We start from the raw sequence: 18,761 nt of genomic DNA on the forward strand, positions 1-18,761 counted from the left end.
CTAGTTTATCTTTAACCTAGTGACCCATCTTCGAAGAATGCTAAGAGAGTTTTAATGTCGCTGGCAGTACCGTAGTGGTTGGCCCTTTAGGTTGCTACCCCGGTACACCAGATTGGTATGTACGAGTAGCACCCTCCTCGTCTTCCCGGCATGCTCTGCACAGAGAACTCTTCGTAACACTTAATAGAAGTTTGTTCATGCCTGGGTAAGACCTTTGTGACCAGACGTCGTGGTAGACTTGAGGTAGACATCGACCCCTTATTATTATTATCAAATACATTTCGGCAGGTATCATTGATGAAAGACTGAATGTTTTTCGCAAATAATAGTGAATTAATGTTGGATCTGAGATCGTATCAAGTATAATCTTGCAAATGAATGAAATGGATGGCATTGCTGTGTCATAGGAATTTCATTTTTTACCCAAACTTAACTATACTTCACTGACTCTTGACTCTAGATGAGATGCATTGATATAAAATGTTAGATTACAGCTATTGTATTTAATATTTAGAAGAAACAATTATTGGACAAGGACCAGTATACATTTATTCAGGTTCCATAAAACTACGAAGTAGGCAACTGTAGCAATAAACGTGTAATGCCTCTAAATTATCATGTAATAAATTTTACAAGTTTTTCAAAGAATCACTATTAATAACCCTGAAAAAGTAATAAAACAACTTAAGAATAGCTGGATAATTGTGAGAGTGACCAAAAATCCAGCTAAGTTTATCGAGGATTCTTCTCAGATTGAGTCGTGTTTGGAACCCATGTAGCATTACTAATTTCTAATTGAAATATGCTATTACAGGGGGCTTAATTAGACCTTTTGGTTTTTAAAAAAATAGGTCTTGTCTGGCAATTCTCATGAAGGCCTTTCAATGCCCACTGCAAGGCTTATGCCTCTACCAAAAATCGATACGATAACTGTTCTTGCACTGTCCACACACATCCAACAATTTTCCCACATGACATATGCAAGGGGTTTAAATTATCCAAAGTGATAAGATAATATGAATAAATTACTAGGCAAAACCCAACGAGCAAATGTAACTGGTTGTAAATTAAATTCGGTTTAACTAACCTCTACGAGCTTTAACATGTTTTTTTCTTAAGTTTGTATATTGTTACATAGTAGTTAGAAGATGTATTTGGTTTAAGCACTGTTCGTATGTCTACCAGGGCGGCATAAGCGGCGGAGGTTGGCGCTAGGGCAATTCGTCATGAGCGTCTCAGACTCCGCGCCTGCCGCACGACTGTATCACAGAGTCAGCTCGGCCGCATCACTCGCGTCGTTAATCACATTTTATGGACGTTATAAAAAAGTTTATCACTCGAATTTTTTCTCACCACCTCATGGAAAACTTGCTGTATATTGTGCTATTTATTGGAAGTTGTAAAAAGTTACACGTGTGTTTTGACGAGGTTCGGAAAATAAAACTGGTTTTGCGAAATAATGTGACGAATCTTATTTCATTGATGTTAAATTTGTTTGCTTAAAATGTCTGAATTACGTTTCGAGAGATTTACCTTTAAAAGTTCAGTTTAAGTTGTAGTGTACAGATAAAAAGAAAGAACTAAACGATATATCGTGTAAAGTGATTGTTATGATACTATCAGGGATGTTTCTACGTTTCTTTTTCATATTTTTATCATTTTATTTAACAGGTAAGTAAATGTCTTTTCTTTGTAAATTTCTATATTTTCAATTACATTATTAAAGCGTTTAAGTTTAGTTTAAGAAGTATATGTTAAATGTAAAAAAAGATTTGTTATTATATTTCATAAAAAATAGGTTTATATATATAGTCGCACTTCATGAAACCTGAAAATTATTTTTTATTCAATTATTTTGTTTTAAGTAAATCCTATATGGGCGCCAAAACCGTTTCCTAAATTTTCACCTTTGTAATATTACTTCTAATATCTCACTTAGCGATTTTCTTATAAAATTATCTTAATTATTAATTTGATTTTTTAAATATAGTTTATTACATACGGTGGCCAAAGATTCGTTAGTTAGCATTTTCCGCATTTACAGAAATTGTTCTGAATTTTTTTACTTTAACAAATACAAAATTTTTAAATCCCTATGATTGAATAAATAATTATTAGGACAAAAAGTACAGTAGGGCATCGATATTAAAATAACTCAAAAATTATGATTAATATAGTATTTTTACTAATTAACCTTACATAGCAGACAAACTAAAATAACTTCATCGCATGACGTAGAAATGTTTTATCTGAGAACTAGATAATAACATATTACCAACGTATTACATAAATGTTTCGTAAAATAAATATGATTTGCGATCTTTTTAAAAAACAAACTTTGTGCATACATAATGCGACACTTTTTGAAGTATTTTATCGAGTTGTACCATATGAAGTACACACGTATTTTTAGAGTGATAAATAATAATCCAGTTTCTTTTGCTTATAATAAAGAAATGAACATTATACTGTTAACGAAAGTGATAGGTGGATTTTGTGGTACAAACTACACGGCATATAAATTTCATCAATAAATACTTGAGAACGTTATTTTATATTGATCACGTTAATTGAATGTAATTAATTTTTTGAATCTGAAATAACTAAAGATTCTACTGTAACTTTATTAAAGAAATCAAAATATGTTTATGAATAAATTAACCTATGCTAAAAACCTTTTGACGAGCCTAATTATATATGCCTTTGAATATCACAAATAGTCAGAAACTTGTACTCATATCATACATACATACTATATACATACTCACTCTCATTCCTTTGTACATAGTTGTCAAATTTATTCACAGATGATTTTTTTATGAAAAAATCATTTTCATACGAAAGTAATTTATATAGCAGTAGTAGTAGTCTTTAAAAAAATATTATATAATAAGTAGCTTGTAAGTGTATCGCAAAACAGTACATAGCTGCCCACAAAAGAGATACTCGTATTAATTTTACGAGGTCTGTAGAAAGATATAACATCTTTATTTCTAGTGCTAATATTATATATATGGCTATTTATTTACATTTTAAAATATTTTTGTGCAAATCGGTAATTTAGTATTTATATGTGTATTATATGGATTATATATCGTATATGTATAGTTATATTTTTTTCTGACGGTGTTCATTATTTTAGTCTGTTTTATCATAATACATAGTATGTTTCATGTTACGAATATTTTAATTCAATGGCGCGAAAATAGTGTCGATATCAGCAGCATTACTCTATTAAAATAACCCCAAAGGCATATTGCTGAGAAAATAACTAAAATAAAAAAAAAACTACCAACTAACCGATTTTTTTAATTGCGCATCTTGCGGAATTCAGTTTGTTCAATCAATCACAAACATGAGTGCCCTATTGTAGTTTCACGTGCAAGGTTAGCCCGAGGAAACAGAACTGCAGTACCGACTATATTTATAATTGAGTTTCAGATTTTTTAGGAAAAGAGAACTTTAGGCATATATGTTATTTCTTGTTAAATAATAAACTATTAGAATTGTCAACAACATAGTCAAAGTCGTGGGAGTTCGCTCGTTGCGAGCAGTGCAATACTAACCAACGAGGCGATCACGTCAGGTGATCATCAGCTGATATGATGATGATAATGAAAACAATTCAGAGATAATTGGTTACATAGTCTGTTGCTACTCCATATCTTTCAATTTTAAAAATTAAAGATCTGTGTAAACAATAATATGCCTCGGCTGTTCCCTATGAGATAAGGCAAGTCATTAATATAAAGGAGGAATAAAAAAAGGTCCAAAATTAAGCCTCGAGGCAAGCAAACCGGCAACATCAGTAAACATTGAGCCAGGCGTATGTTTCTCTTTGTCATTGACCTTCCCCTATTACTTGTCGTCATTAACAGTGTTACTGTGTTTAAGATCTCGTATTTAATGAGTAATGTGTGGCTCCATGCTTTAATCCAATTTTTTTTTCAATATTAAACACTTTTCGTGGTGATCTTCGGTGCAGACCTTGTAAGATTTTATGTCTGTATTCGAGGCAAAGACAACAAGATAATTTTGTTAATATATTATCATATTTAATGAAAATATTTGAATTTAAAAATCCTATCAATATTTTGTGATTTACATAATTATATAGTCTATAATAAAATTTACTGGTTTTTAGGTGTCGTTTACACCAATCGCGGTGCCAAGCTGTATAGATAACTACTAAAAATAACAGATACAGACATATCATAGTGTTACTGTTTAACCTATATCTATTTCTCGATAAGTGATTGACAAATATCATTTAGTACTCACTTGAATGGCAGTGAAACGTGGTCTTTTACTTCGAGCCTTATTGGCAAGCTCACAGTAGCTCAACGAGCCATGATGAAGGCTATGCTCGGGTTTTTTTATGATATTGAATCAGAAATAACAATATCTATAGACAAACAAACTCAAAAAGTCACCGATATAGTCTAGCGTATCTACAGGGTTAACAGGCGGCGTTGTTGAGGTCTTGTTAAGTCGAAAGACGCTGGATGCTGGATACTGGAGGACTATGTCTAGCTGCAGATGTCCAACACCTGAAATGATTATAATGATGAATGTTTGAAGAGCTTAAATGTTGTCTTACAGAATCATATATTATGTTCATTCACAATATATATATTTTGCTCACGAAAATATGACAGATACTTTTGTTCATAGGTATTTACGGGTGTGACGAAGAGTATAACCTGATTCGTCATCTGATGGATAAATACGACGCGTCAGTAAGGCCCGTAGAAAACTCGACACAGCCTTTGCTAGTTACTTTTGGCGTTTCGTTGCATCACATTATAGATGTGGTATGTACTATAAAATATTTTGTAATTTTTAATTTTTTTTCCTTATTGTACACACTAGAAAACGTATAATTATTTGTATGTATTATTTCAATTATGTCTAATAACATTGTATTGTACAATTATGTGTATTTATTACAATCTATTGACATATACTGATAAGAAAACTTTTATTAATAAATTTGTATAACTTCAATGCCAGAAGTAGTAAAATATGTATTCGTAATACACAGGCTGATTGGTTATAGGTGTAAAAGTTTTAAATCAGTGAATGTATATATCATTTGCAGTCGATTAATGTATGCTTTACAAATAAACTTGTTTATTATGAATATCTCAGGATTTGTATTGCTGAAAGTTATTGTGACATATTTCAGAGTGATCACTTTTAGGTTCAAAGCTTTTTGTTGACAAATGATCTATATATTTACTACTTTATAGCATTTACACCTATAACCGATCAACCTGTATAAAGATAACTAATGTCATGGCGTCGGGTAATTCACTCTCTCAAAATAATGTGATCCCCGTGGAATGGTCAATTGCATGGATGATTTATTGCGGTGTCATATTGCAGCCAATTTATTCTAGATAACAAGCCTCTGCTCCCCTTTGTGAATTTTTGGGTTGTTGAAACAAGGTGTTCGAGTGTCTTATGAAATATTATAATACATAATCTTTATCAATAGTTAAAGATTAGGAAACGTTAAAGCTAAATACAGAACAACGCGAAAAAAATAGTTCGCTAATTTCTGTAAACTTTTTAAATTTTTAAATTCGGAATAAATGAATAAAAATTTTAGTTGATTATTAGCGAATTTTTTTTTTCTCTCTACAACGAGTCTGTCAACTGTATTTCTTTTTAGATACATAAGTATGAGTGAAAAAATCTTACAGGAAAATTTATGAGAGCAGTAGAGTAGATTCCATTTCTGTTTGCGACTAACTGATTTGGAACTTTCGTTTGATTTATTGTTTTAGTCTTATGATATAACTGCTGTCTTTAATTTATTGCTTCTTATTCAGTAATAATTGTTTGAAAATGTCACTGAACTAAATAAATATATATATAGTAGATTTCATCTTTATAGTCTACGCAAAATAGTTACAGACTAAAGTCTAACTTGTGTAATATCTATCTTTAGATAATAACCAGGATCGAAAGTGATAAAAGCTCTCAGTTGTAAATGTCAGCAGTGGATGCTGAAATTCCAGCCACCGGAATTATTACTAAAGTTAATAATTGTGTTATTAATTCGGAGCAAATGTAGTGTTAGTAATGTATTAAAGGCGGAATTTTTTGTACAAAAACATGTCATATTAATTGACATTAAATTATATATGTAACTAAAATAAATAGTCGTGATGATATTATCGTGATGATAACTACATTGTATTAAAACAAAATTATTATTTAAGAGGATAAGATAAAATTTATTAAATAAAACTAAATGAGATAGATAAAAAACAGTTTATGGGAAGTGAACATCATCTAAGACACCAGAGCAACAAAAATTTGTAACTGTAATGTTAGTAATTAATACTAGTTCTTGTTGCTATTTGTTCTTAACCTTTTGCTGAAAGTTGAAGACTTGATAAAACTGATGTACTCGTAGTTTACACTACGTGCTTCTATTTAATTATAAAAACTAACGCTTGAGTAATTTCCTATTTGATATAGTCCTATATAACTAAATGCATAAAAAAATCTATTGTTTGCTCAGTTGAAAGCATTTCATGTTTGGATAGAAATGATTAAATATGTAGTTATTCTACCGTATACAAAAATTAAAGAAGCATCAACAAGCGTAATGATTCCTGCCTTTCTATTTTAATTTCGGTGAAAAGAAAAGAACCGTGTAACCAAATCAAGCAATTTTCATGTACACTCTCTGAAAAGTGACATAATTGAGTTTAATCAATTATAATTTACTTAGTTTTTTCGTGAGCTATCTTCAAATTTCACATCTTTGTAGCTATAGAGTTGTAGATATATCCTTTTCCTATTTATTATTCTTATCAATCCTCCCTCTTATCTCAAGCCTAGATTTAAATTTCTTTACGTCACACAAGTCATTGAGATCATCAGAGAAACTTCCAGTGCATCCTACATCGTACAAGTCCAAGTACTTTTCCATACAGGCTGTTCGGTTGTGGAATGCGTTACCAGTAACCATGAGACGTGCATTTTGCAGTACCATTTTTAAGAAAATAGTTGAGCTGTATTTTCTTGTCAATTATTTAATATTATGTATTTTATTGTATTTATTACAAGTATATTTACATAAATGTAACTCGCACATATATATGTATATGTATATATATATATAGGTAAATATCTGTATGTATCTGTCGTTTGTTCGTTAACATTATGTATGTTCTAAACTATGTCGTACAACGTACATGTCGACTACACGCTTCTAGTTCTTTGTCAGTTTCTATATAGTTGTCTGTAATAGATTGCCTCGAGTGGCAAGACCGCCCACTTTTCTTTTTTATGTTATTTTACTTTTATGTTATTTTTTCTGATATTACGTGGAACATGAAATATATCAAATTAATTAATATTATTTTTAACTGTAACGTTAGTTATACACGGTAAGTGAGAATATTGTGTTGGTATATAATTATTAAAAGTTAAAGAACTTTAAATGTCAGTCCAATCTATATTACTGTAAATCTATGGGGGACGCCAATGACCAGTAGTGGATGCCTTATAGCTTAAATTAATATGTCGATAGTAAAACGGCTGTCGATGTAGTCTCACTGTTTGCTTATCGGCAGCGTCTGTGATCACAAACACGCTTCACCTTAAATTATTTTTTATAGATTAAACTGCATTATTGGTTATGATTATATCACGACCATCTTTACGTCACTTCTTTGACTATTTTTTGTTCGAACTTAAACTATACAAGTAAATAATTTATTTTAACGCTAAAACTACTGAAACGTTTATGTTACAGTTTTGTTTAAACACATTTTACTGAAAAATTAAAAGGTTTATAAAACGCTTAAGGCATTTACCAGAACTTCAAGCTTTTCAATCCTAAGTAGGTTAAACTTGTTGAAGGTTCTAAGTTTCTGTATCATAGAATAAAAATATTAGTAATATTATGATTTACCATGCTCTGTTTAAATTTATATGTTTGTCTGGTTAATATACTTATTTAGTAAATGTTTTACCATTACATATTTACACAAAATTAAAATGAAACCAATTAACTTCTCAATTTTTGCCATTGGATTCGAAGGAAATACTGAACCATGTTGTACAATATTCATCATTATTTTACATTGTCTGCCTTCACGGTGAATGTGATCAGCTGGTTGTTTACTAAATTTTTACAGAACCTATTTTGTGGTAGTCAATTTTATTATTTTTGTTTATTAATACTTCTTATTATTTAGTGTTTTAAGGATCTTTATCCAAGATATGGTGATAGTAATTTTTATTTTATGGGTTTTATTATTGTACTTTTTAAATAAATAATTTGTCATATTAGATGAATATCACCTATGACAAATGAATATAAGCTTTAAAGTATTTGCTTTTGTTTACATTTTGACATTAGTTTTTAAAGGCAATATACGGGTTACTTGGTTGTGGGTTCTTTAAAGTGTTGAATGTATGGTACACTCTTCCAAAAAATCAGTACATTCAGAAATAATTTATTAACTAATTATAATAGTGTAAGGAAATGCGTTTCCAAAATCCAGATTATTACGTATTAAAACAAATTATTGTCCACCATCTGTATCTAACGACTTAGTACTGCAAAAGTTACTTTTCTGTCACGATCCAATAAAAATCATAATTACTGTAACATATAACAGAGTGATCACATTATACAGGTTCATTGAAAATAGTTCTAACAGATTTAATAATTTATGCTTACAAATGGGGTATAAATTTACTTCCTTAAATCTTACACAGGTATAACCAATCACCCTGTCTTTACTTGTTAATAGTTAATAAAGATGACAAAGTAACAATAATTATTATCCCTTCGTTTTAAACGTATATAAATTCATGATACTCAATACATTTTTTGCAAGTATAGGTAATGAAGGGCAACCAAGGACAAGCAGAATGAGCGCACTTTTGCTTAATTCTAATAACGTTATAATTTGTTTTAATCTCACACGGTCCCTTCGGCTATTTACATTTCGCTGCAAAAAGCGAGTGAATATCAACTTTTCGAATGGACGTTGATTAAAATTCGGAACGTTCTATGTCACTTACGTGATTAATGAAGCGTTATTTATTTAAAGATATATGTTCACCCCTCGTATCATAATTTCTCCTTTTTTTGTTTGGTGCTTAGCTTGTCATCAGTCATTTTCCGAACAAAAGTTTTGTTCTTTGATGATAAACGAGAAAATTTGCGGCGTATTTTTTCTGGGTAAAGAAGCGGTAAATCGTTTTTTTTTCTATTTCTTTATTTTTTTAGGAAGAAAAAGACCAACTGCTTACTACTAACTGTTGGATTACTCAAATTTGGACGGATTATCACCTTAGGTGGAACACTAGTGATTTCGATGGGATAAGCGTCATCAGAATACCTTATGAGCGCGTGTGGAGGCCAGATATAATTTTGTATAATAAGTAAGTATTTTTTGATTAACTCTATTAATAAAAAATGTTAGAAAATGTAGATGTATGATACAATATATATAATAATTTTTAATATTAAGTTAAACTAATAGCAAATTTTTTAAGCTTAATTATTACACTTTTAACAATTAATTGCCGCCTTTTGTTTGTTAAATTTATTGTGATCATAGTATATTTACCTCAAGTAATTATTCTAACAAAGTTATCGGTGCAGCGTCGACGGTTTAATAATAAATATATAATGAAGAAACAATTTCTCTACCCTTACACAAACAATTTTAGTTTTGTCTTCCCACTCGCGTAGGTTATTATAATCTCAATAGTGAGTAAACATGCTAATTTTTATAAAAGTGCTTTCGCAAGAGAGCACTTTTATAAAAATTAACTGAATGAAATAAACGGATATAGCCCAGCAGATTCTTGAGTTTAAGTAACTGTTGCATAGAAGGGCATGCGACGTAGCACGCAGAAAAGATAGCCGCAGATGCTTTAAGGTTCTGGAGTGGAGACCACAGACTGGCAAGCGTGGCGTAGGATGTCCATCCACTAGGCTGACAGGCAATCTTTTTAAGTTCTTCTGAAGACGCTGGACATAGGCCACGACAAACTAGTCTTATGTCAAAATTATGGTAGAGGCATATATCCAGCAGTAGACGTCTTACGGTTGTAATGATGATAATGATATAAAGTGCTTTATAATTAGCGAAATTTAGGTATCTTAGGTATATTTATCACATCTGAATATCCTATTTCGGGTTATATAGAAATCAGAAACATTCTCAAAGTGTATAATTGCTATCGAATTTATGTAGCTTCATAAGATCTAAAATAATAAGAAAAGAAAATGTCAAATGTGCGACCGGTTTACTCAATGGTAATAAGGAAATCTATAACTTGAATCTGAATGAAAAATCGATGAAGATGAATATTTTTTCTATTACGCAGCGCTGATCCTAACTATAAGTCGGCAGTTATAAATACAAATGTAATAGTGAAGCATACGGGCGAAGTAACTTGGCTAAGCCATGGCATATATGTCTCGGTTTGTGACATCAATGTAGAGCAATTTCCCTTTGACATCCAGCTATGTACAATGAAATGGGCTTCCTGGACGTATGATGGATTTCAGGTAAGTATTTTGTGGTTTTATTTAGTTATCATAGTTCTAGACGTTAAATAGTATGCTTGTTTACCTTTTTTCAATTTTCAACTATCGTTTGCTAAGTTGATATCAAATTAGTATTTAGGTTAGAAGAGAAATTTGATATTTTACTTGTTTTATTTTTTTATAAAGATATTTACAAAGAACTTTAAATATAAAATATTATTGTAATTTATTGATTATAAAAAAATATTAAAAATGTGTTACATTAAGCAATATTTTTTCCTTTCTGGCATCTCGATGGAATTTCTATAAAGAAAATTTCCGATTCTCTGTCACATTCAAAGATTTGTACCAGTAAATTGCAATATTCTGTGGTATTCTGTAAAGGCCTAATCTATTCACGATCAATGCATACCTATTTATAATACACTTATTTATAAAATTTAACAATATTTATATTACTTGAAATAAATCTCATTACATCTTTTATAATAAAAATATAATAATTCAAAAACTTTTGTTGTAGGCTAATGCATTAATTCGTATTGAAAACATTTTTTAAATTTGGGTTCTCATTTACAATGTGCAATTTTATTGTGATTTCGGAGATTAAATATGTTATATGGTTAAATGAATTTATATTTATTTACTTATCGTACCCATGTACTGCTGTAATTGAAGCACAAGAAACATAGTATTAATCAATATGTAGTAAAGTTAAGCAAAGTTTATAAAAATGTTAATAGTTAAATATAACTAGACCTTTCCGGATTTGCATATCTAATGCTCCATTTTACATTTTAATACATAAAACTTTATGATATTTAAATTGGATATCGGAATAGAATTGGTAGAAGCGGTTAAAAAAAATAACTCGAAGAGAGAGTTTTTCTATTCGAAATAAGCTAATAAAAAATAAAATCTTTGTTTATTCTGATTTCGTATTACGAAATAAACCTTAATGATGATAATGAAAAAATCATAAAATTATTATCATAGCTTTTAGAGACTTTTCAATTGGAAATTTTAATTAACGACACGATGACAGTGTAAATTATAAAATTAAAAGAAATCATTTTCTGTTTAGCTGGACTTAATTAAACAATTTGACGAAGGAGATACAACTAATTATCAAACAAATGGCGAATTCGATTTAGTAAGTTTCGAAGCCATTAGACATAATCAGTATTACTCTTGCTGCGTGGAACCTTACCCAGACATTACATATGTTATTAAGCTACGAAGGAGACCAATGTTTTACGTTTTCAATCTCATACTACCATGTCTTCTTATAAATGGAATAGGTATGTACAAATTTAATGTAATATATTATTTAGACGTAATATTTTTTAGTTGGAAAAGTATAAAAAACTTTTAATAATTTACATCTTTGGGTAAATTATAAACGTTTTTACTATCATCAAAAACAGGTTAGTTTTTAAATGTAGTTTAAATATTGTAAACTAATTGTTCGTTATTTGAAATGTTGTTGACAACGATAATATGTAATGGTCAACTGGTAGAAAATGCCTTCGGTTCTAATTTTGGTGCTACACAATATATAAGAAAAAATAAATGTTTTAAGTTTCATTGACCATCAACATAGCAGTTGATTCATTATTCGATTTTCTTTGAATATCACTTACTTGATATGGAAAGTATTTAATGGTTTTGAACCTTACAATAGAGAACCCAACTTTTGGTTTAAAGATTAGGTAAATGAAAAGTGTACATAGAAAATTTTATAAGACAAAGGTTTATACTATTAATAAAAAATGTGCGTTTTTCCATAAGAGTTAACAATTATTTTATTGTTTCGTAAGGATTATACGTAACTTTCTGATTATTAAATATTTTAAAATTTACAGCACTCCTAGTATTTTATGTGCCATCTGAATCCGGAGAAAAGGTAACACTAGGAATAAGTGCTTTATTATCCATGACCGTATTCCTGATGACTATCAGAGATACACTACCTCCGACAGAAAAAACACCGTTAATAAGTAAGAGTTTAAATTATTTAAATGTAATCATTTACTGCTTCGCCTTAATGTTTAGTCGCGTATGTAGACGTAATTGGTGAATTTTCAAAGTGCCTGGTTCCAAGCGAGAAATGGAATTTAATTGATATTGCTTCAATAAATTTCGTTTTCACCGGAAATTGAGAACAATTAATGTTCAATTTGGTTTTAAATGATTATATTTATTGTAACTGATTCGTAAATATGTGTTAGTAAAGAAGTAAATGAATATGACGACTATATCCATTCAAAATTAAAATTTGCTTGTAGCTTTACAATTTTAATATAGTGTCCTATAGTATAGTGAAACGTAGGGTGATGGAACAGGTAGTGGTCAACTCCAGAAAAATAATAAACAATTTCACATTTATTTCTACAAGAACTACTTAAGTTTCATCAAGTAATAATATTAAATTATTATATTACAGTTTTGACATAAATTCATTTTTCTTCACAAAATCAGAGCATAGTATTTTGAATTTTCATGTTTCATATTAAGTTGCATAAAAGTCAATTACTTTTATGAACGGCAAAATGTTTAAATATACATGACAATGATTTTTTTAAGTTAAGCTAAGTTGACTATATTTGACATCCTATACATTCTTAACACTTTGTGACTACTTTTATTCACTTAGATTCGAAATTTAATGTGTCTCATTTACATATGAAAACTGTTTTCAAATGTGTAATATGTCTCACTTAATTACAGCCTTTCAGTTTTACCTCAAAACACTAATAAAATCTCGTTTAACTAAAAATAAACACTAATATGTCTGTTTCATGTGACACATATTAACTAATTAATTAAAAGTTTAAGATTGTGTAACTGAGCATATAAGCTTAAATTAAATTAATTGCAGGTCTATATTATGGAGTAAGTACGTGTTTGGTTTCGTTCTCTGCATCGCTCTCTGTAGTCACCCTCAATATATCTTACAGGCAAGTGTGTTTAATTGAGCACTAGTTAGAAATAAAATTCCTCTTCATTGTTAAGTTTTTATACAAATAGTTCATCCGCAACTCAGCTCTACTTTATTTGAAGACTACAAGGATAATCATTTTAGCCTAGATGTTAACTATCAAATAAAAATTTTGGCTGTGGCGCGAGCAATGGATCAAAGTACAGACAAGGAAATTCCACTGATGGATGGGAGTGCTATTCTTATCTGTTGCGAATTAGCGTTTGTGCTCGTTGGCTTGAATTACCAAATGATACTTCGCATTAAGTCAATTTCACTTAAAAAGATATTGGTCATTTTTTAATATAGAATTTTCACTGAGATCTTAAAATGATATGTACTTATCTTTTAACTAAATATATTGAATTACTCAAATCTGAACCTCATTTCACTATTAACCTTTTAACCTGAGATCGAATCAGGAATCAGGGTATGCGTTGAAGAATAAAATTAACCGATATAGTCCGGCGGCTGGCATATTTAAATGGCAGTAGGCAGGCCACAGAGCGCCGAACTATAAGCCGGAGCCCTTAAGTTGTAGAAAAAGTCCACGGACCGGCAAGCGCAGCATAAGACTAATTTGTTAAAGGCATTGTAAGATGCCCGATGTAGATCGCTTCCATCAGATCTTATTGAAAACAGTGGTTGTCCAGCAGTGAACATGAAATATTTATAATGATATTTAACCATTTTACAATTTGTAAATTAATGTGATACGTAAAATGATATTTGCAATGAATTTTAGAACTATCATTACAAAACTCCTCTATTGTTTGCTAAATCTGCTAATCATGTTAAATTCAACATACTTCTTTTTCTTTTACGTGTGATTTTATTAGACGTTTTATTGGATGCCTAAAACTCAGAGTATCATTTTTCAGTACAACTGAATCAGGGCGATAAAAGTGATAAATTTATTTTTTTATTTATTTATTATAGATTTTTTTCTCGTTTCGACGCTTTTATTATTAAAAGGGAAATTTCTTTAAACATGAGAATTGCGCGAATATATGTTGTTGTTCGTAGAGGAGTGAGAGGGCAGCCGGTGCCGGCGGTGTTACGCGAGCTCGTCCTTCAGCGACTAGCGCGTATGCTCTTTATCAACTTTGACACCGATACAAAGGTAATTAAATATCTTTCCTTACAGTTATCACAATGATAAGATTTGTAAATGACATTTTTATTTTTGAAAATAAATATTCGATTTAACTTAGGCAGCTTTTTTTTCGCTTATGATGATATAACGATGTAACATTTAACTATTTTTTTGTTGAAAATTAAAATAATTATTGTCTTAAAAATTTAGTTAAAATTATAGGTGTAAGTCTAAACTTTCCAAAAATAATACTAAATCTACTTGTGTTTGCACACTAATAGGCAACTCTATCTATTTTGTTTGTCCACAGTTTATTTCGGCTTTTCAATCCTTTTTCACTTTTCCAGTCACTATCACGCGGCCTATTTTACTTGAATCTGTTCTGAATTAACTGTGATCGCGTATCATTACTTGTACGCGATCACAAGATAATGTTTTCATTCAATAAAATAATTTTATATTTAATTTGCTATGTTATACTTACTGGTTAATGTTTCCAACAGGCCGACAGTTCTCCAGTAGCGCCCAGCGTACAAGTGAATCCACGCACTGGGTCACGCCTCAAGTCGGAGAACAGTTGTGAAGGTACTCCGGTGCCACCCCATTCGCCGCGGTTTAATCTTCCCAATCATAATAATTTAAGTATGTATTATTTTTTTATTTATAAATTGAGGTTAACGTATTACGGGTTAATGATTAAGCTTTTCAGTTTTTGGTTTGGATTGTATACAGTAATTTTAATTACATTTCACATTTTCATTTTTATAATCGCATACATGTCAACTATTTTTGCAAGTTTTGTGGTCAAATTGTTGCTTGCAGATCTGTATCCACTTATAATGATGGCGCTTGTTGTTTATTTTATGTTATATTTTGCTTGTTTTTATATTTTTGTTACTGGTGTATAATAGAAATATCGATTAAATGTTTAATTCTTAAAGATCGCACGGGACTAGCAACAAACGCTTCTTCAAGTCCGCCAACTACGTCTGAGGTGATTTGCCTGAGGACATGCCCGCAGTGCGTTTGTTGCGGTTGTACCCTTCGGGAGGCAGCGGCCAAGCATGAACAGCGAGTAGCTGCCAACGAGCGCCTCGAGCGGGCCAACCTTGAGTGGAAACAGGTTCGTATACTGCGTAAAGGTACATATACATTAGAATTATTTAGTAGATTTTGACAGTAGTTACAAAAACTAATGTCGATCTTGTCACATCGGGCTCAACTTTTAATACTAAAAAAAACAATAAATATGTTATTACATGAATTTTAACAGCGACCATCATAATCACAATTTTAGTTGCAATATGTTCACTATTGGACGTAAGCTTCCCCCAGGGTTTTGCAACACGACTGGTAGGAGTACGAATTGAATGTGGAAATTTAAGAAATAATGTATATTTCTTAAAATAATGTATATTTCTTAAATTTTACATAAGATGACTTAATTTAGTAATAAATTTTCAAAAAGTCCTTTTAAAATAAAGTGTTTTTAAATAGAATTCTGGAGATCATAAAAACATATTCACATGAATAAATTTTCGCCATTATGTTCGTAGCGTAGTATCTGAAAAGCAAAACGTGTTTTTATTTTTTCGTGACGTCTAGTCGTTGACAATGGACAAAACATAGAAAAAACTTTGTCCGCCGAATTTTAATTACAAGTTTTGACAGCCGGCCAGATAATATTCACTGTATTTGTATTTATACTGTATTGTTTTATTCAATAGGTCGCCGTAGTTGCGGACCGTGCTTTGCTCGCTGTTTTCGTGTTGGTCACGACTATAGCAACAGCCGCCATTTTGCTACCTCAGCTCCAGAATTTACATGTAGGAAACACACCTCTTAAACCACCTACTTAGACAAAATAAATAATATCCGTAAGAAAATGTGTTAGGCCAACAAAATTATGCAATTAATTATTATGAGGTTACTTTTATTATTGTTCATTTTAAAAATTGACCTCAGAGAGTTTTATAGGTTTTATAATTTCGCTGACGTTTTTAAATCGTATTTATATAAATGGGTATAAAATTACATATTTATTAATTTTGACTCAATAATGTTACTAGTCATGCTAGATAATTTATCTTAATTTTTATATATTAACTCTAGGCAAAGACATAAATTTTTGTGTTACAATTTTTTTATTTAAGCTTCGTAGTCAAGTTTATCAATCATGATAATAATTAAAATATTAATTGACTTATTACACCAATTGAGATAGGAATACTAAAAACAATAATTAGGCATTCCTTTGTTTCATATATGTATAGAGCCGAAAAGTACAGTAAGGAATTAAGTATAAAATGGATGTTATTTAAAATGGAATTCAAGACTTGTGAACGTTTTTAACGTACCATAACAGGCCGATAGTAATTAATGGTATTAAATTGGAGGCAAAATGTTTATAGAGTATCAATTATTTATAATTTCGATCAGAACCAGCCATCAAAAGCCCATTAATTAATTTAACAAACCAAAAGTTATTTTAGTAAAATTGTAGCAAGAATTGAAATAGATTTTTCAAATTTTGTATCTGTAAGTATTCTTATCATAATTAAAAAATAATAGGTACTAAATCTTATGTTGTTTTATCGTCTCCAATGAGGACTGAAATTCTGGATCGATAATTTGTTTTCACGATGAAAGTAATAACTAATTACATGTCTCATGTCATCAATGTCAATTTTGTACATGATATAAATAGTATTGAAATTTGTCAATTACTTTATCACGGTTGTTACTTTACATTTATTTCCAAATTGTTACTCAGAACGAGGTAAAATTACAGTACTTACCAGTATAAAGATTTCGAGAGGTATCGGTAGGTAATAAATGTTACGTTATTTAAGTGGTATCAAATGAAATTACATTTTATTGCCATAATATTTTAACTGTTACTATACCGAGGTAAAATGCTTAGTAGTCTTTGATTAAAGCTATATTGAAAAAAATTATAGTGTTTGTAACTAGCGTATGTCTGAGAGCCACCGAGCATGATTAATTGTATACGCTCAATTGATTTTCAAGTTAGATACAAATGTACAGATATTATAAAATATTTCCCTCTGACATTGTTATTTAAGAGGACAATTAATGTTACGTGAAAGTATTACGAGTATATTTATCAAATCATTTAATCTTAAATCGATGTCCGAGTCTGTAAGAATGTAGTAGTTATTCGCATGCTCAATATAGTGCCAAATGTTCTTTTAAATGTATATATCGTGTTAATAATAGTACTTGTTCTGTGAATGTGGTATTGCCTTTATATATAAAATAAACAAAATATTAAAAAATGATGTCTTATTTATTCAACATTATTACCATTTCAACCGTCGGAAGTACACTGCTAGACATATTCATCACCCATAGATTTCCAATAGGACCGACAGGAGGACGTTCTATGCTTCGTCTGTGGGTATCTTCATTCCTGATTCGATCCCGTAGACAAATCCCGAGCATTGCTCTATTCCTGGCTTATTGAATGAATGAGGCGCAAAGTGTGAGACCAAATGTCAGTGCCGTAAGTCACTAGTGGCGGCATTCGTTGGTGGACTTTCGTCATAGGACGATAGGATAATTTGAATAGGAAGAATTTTCTCCCGATGAGAACAGGTACCTGAACTTTGCCCGATACAGTAGAATTCGGCGATTGACCTCTATCTTATTCCTCCTATTTATTACTAAAAGATAAACATCTAGGAGTAAAAAATATTAATCCAAAAGATATGTTTTGTTAGTGTCAAGATTTGTTACAAGTGTTATTGCTAAATATTCTTTGTCTCAAAATAGTTGAAGATATATTCTTTCCAGAGTTCCAAACATGCCAAACTGTTTTTTTTATCAAAAGTCTTCTTTTGTAAAAAAAATAATAATTATTTTTTTTAGAAGTCTCACAAAAATTAAAAACATCGTATTTTTAAATGTACCTTTTTTGTTAAAGATGAATGAAGTATAATTGCAACAAAGTGGCAACAAAGGTGAAATAAAGAAATAATTTCTGAAGAAGTACTTTCTCCAAGTTTAGTATGTGCTGCAACAACTCACTTATCGCGCTGCCAAAGGCACTCCAAATAATTTTGCTCCTCTCAGAATCGTGTTTAAGTTCTAATAGAGACCACAGAAAAATGCAGGTTTGCGTCGTT

At 30.4% G+C, this 18,761-nt stretch overlaps 1 protein-coding gene across 1 annotated transcript; it reads left to right on the forward strand.

Moving 5' to 3' along the window:
* The first annotated feature begins 4,685 nt into the window (after window positions 1–4,685).
* On the forward strand, window positions 4,686–16,472 carry LOC137926910 (neuronal acetylcholine receptor subunit alpha-3-like). Its single transcript, XM_068770648.1, has 10 exons — window positions 4,686–4,814; window positions 9,266–9,420; window positions 10,375–10,558; window positions 11,622–11,838; window positions 12,403–12,537; window positions 13,419–13,497; window positions 14,544–14,640; window positions 15,117–15,255; window positions 15,555–15,736; window positions 16,341–16,472. The coding sequence occupies exons 1-10, from the start codon at window positions 4,719–4,721 to the stop codon at window positions 16,470–16,472; spliced, it is 1,416 nt and encodes a 471-aa protein (XP_068626749.1). The 5' UTR covers window positions 4,686–4,718.
* The last annotated feature ends 2,289 nt before the right edge of the window (window positions 16,473–18,761 follow it).

This window comes from Battus philenor, unplaced genomic scaffold, assembly GCF_028537555.1.
Source record: "Battus philenor isolate CCGP_79_NKW_IND1 unplaced genomic scaffold, ilBatPhil1.0.hap1 SCAF_3, whole genome shotgun sequence".
Classification (NCBI taxonomy): Eukaryota; Metazoa; Arthropoda; class Insecta; order Lepidoptera; family Papilionidae; genus Battus; species Battus philenor.

Bases quoted from the DNA above. Each gene is read 5' to 3' on its own strand.
- LOC137926910 (XM_068770648.1), top strand. From the start codon at position 4,719: ATGGATAAATACGACGCGTCAGTAAGGCCCGTAGAAAACTCGACACAG. The intron at 12,538-13,418 runs GTAAGAGTTTAA...AATTAATTGCAG, and splicing joins AGAAAAAACACCGTTAATAA to GTCTATATTATGGAGTAAGT. The intron at 14,641-15,116 runs GTAATTAAATAT...TGTTTCCAACAG, and splicing joins ACTTTGACACCGATACAAAG to GCCGACAGTTCTCCAGTAGC.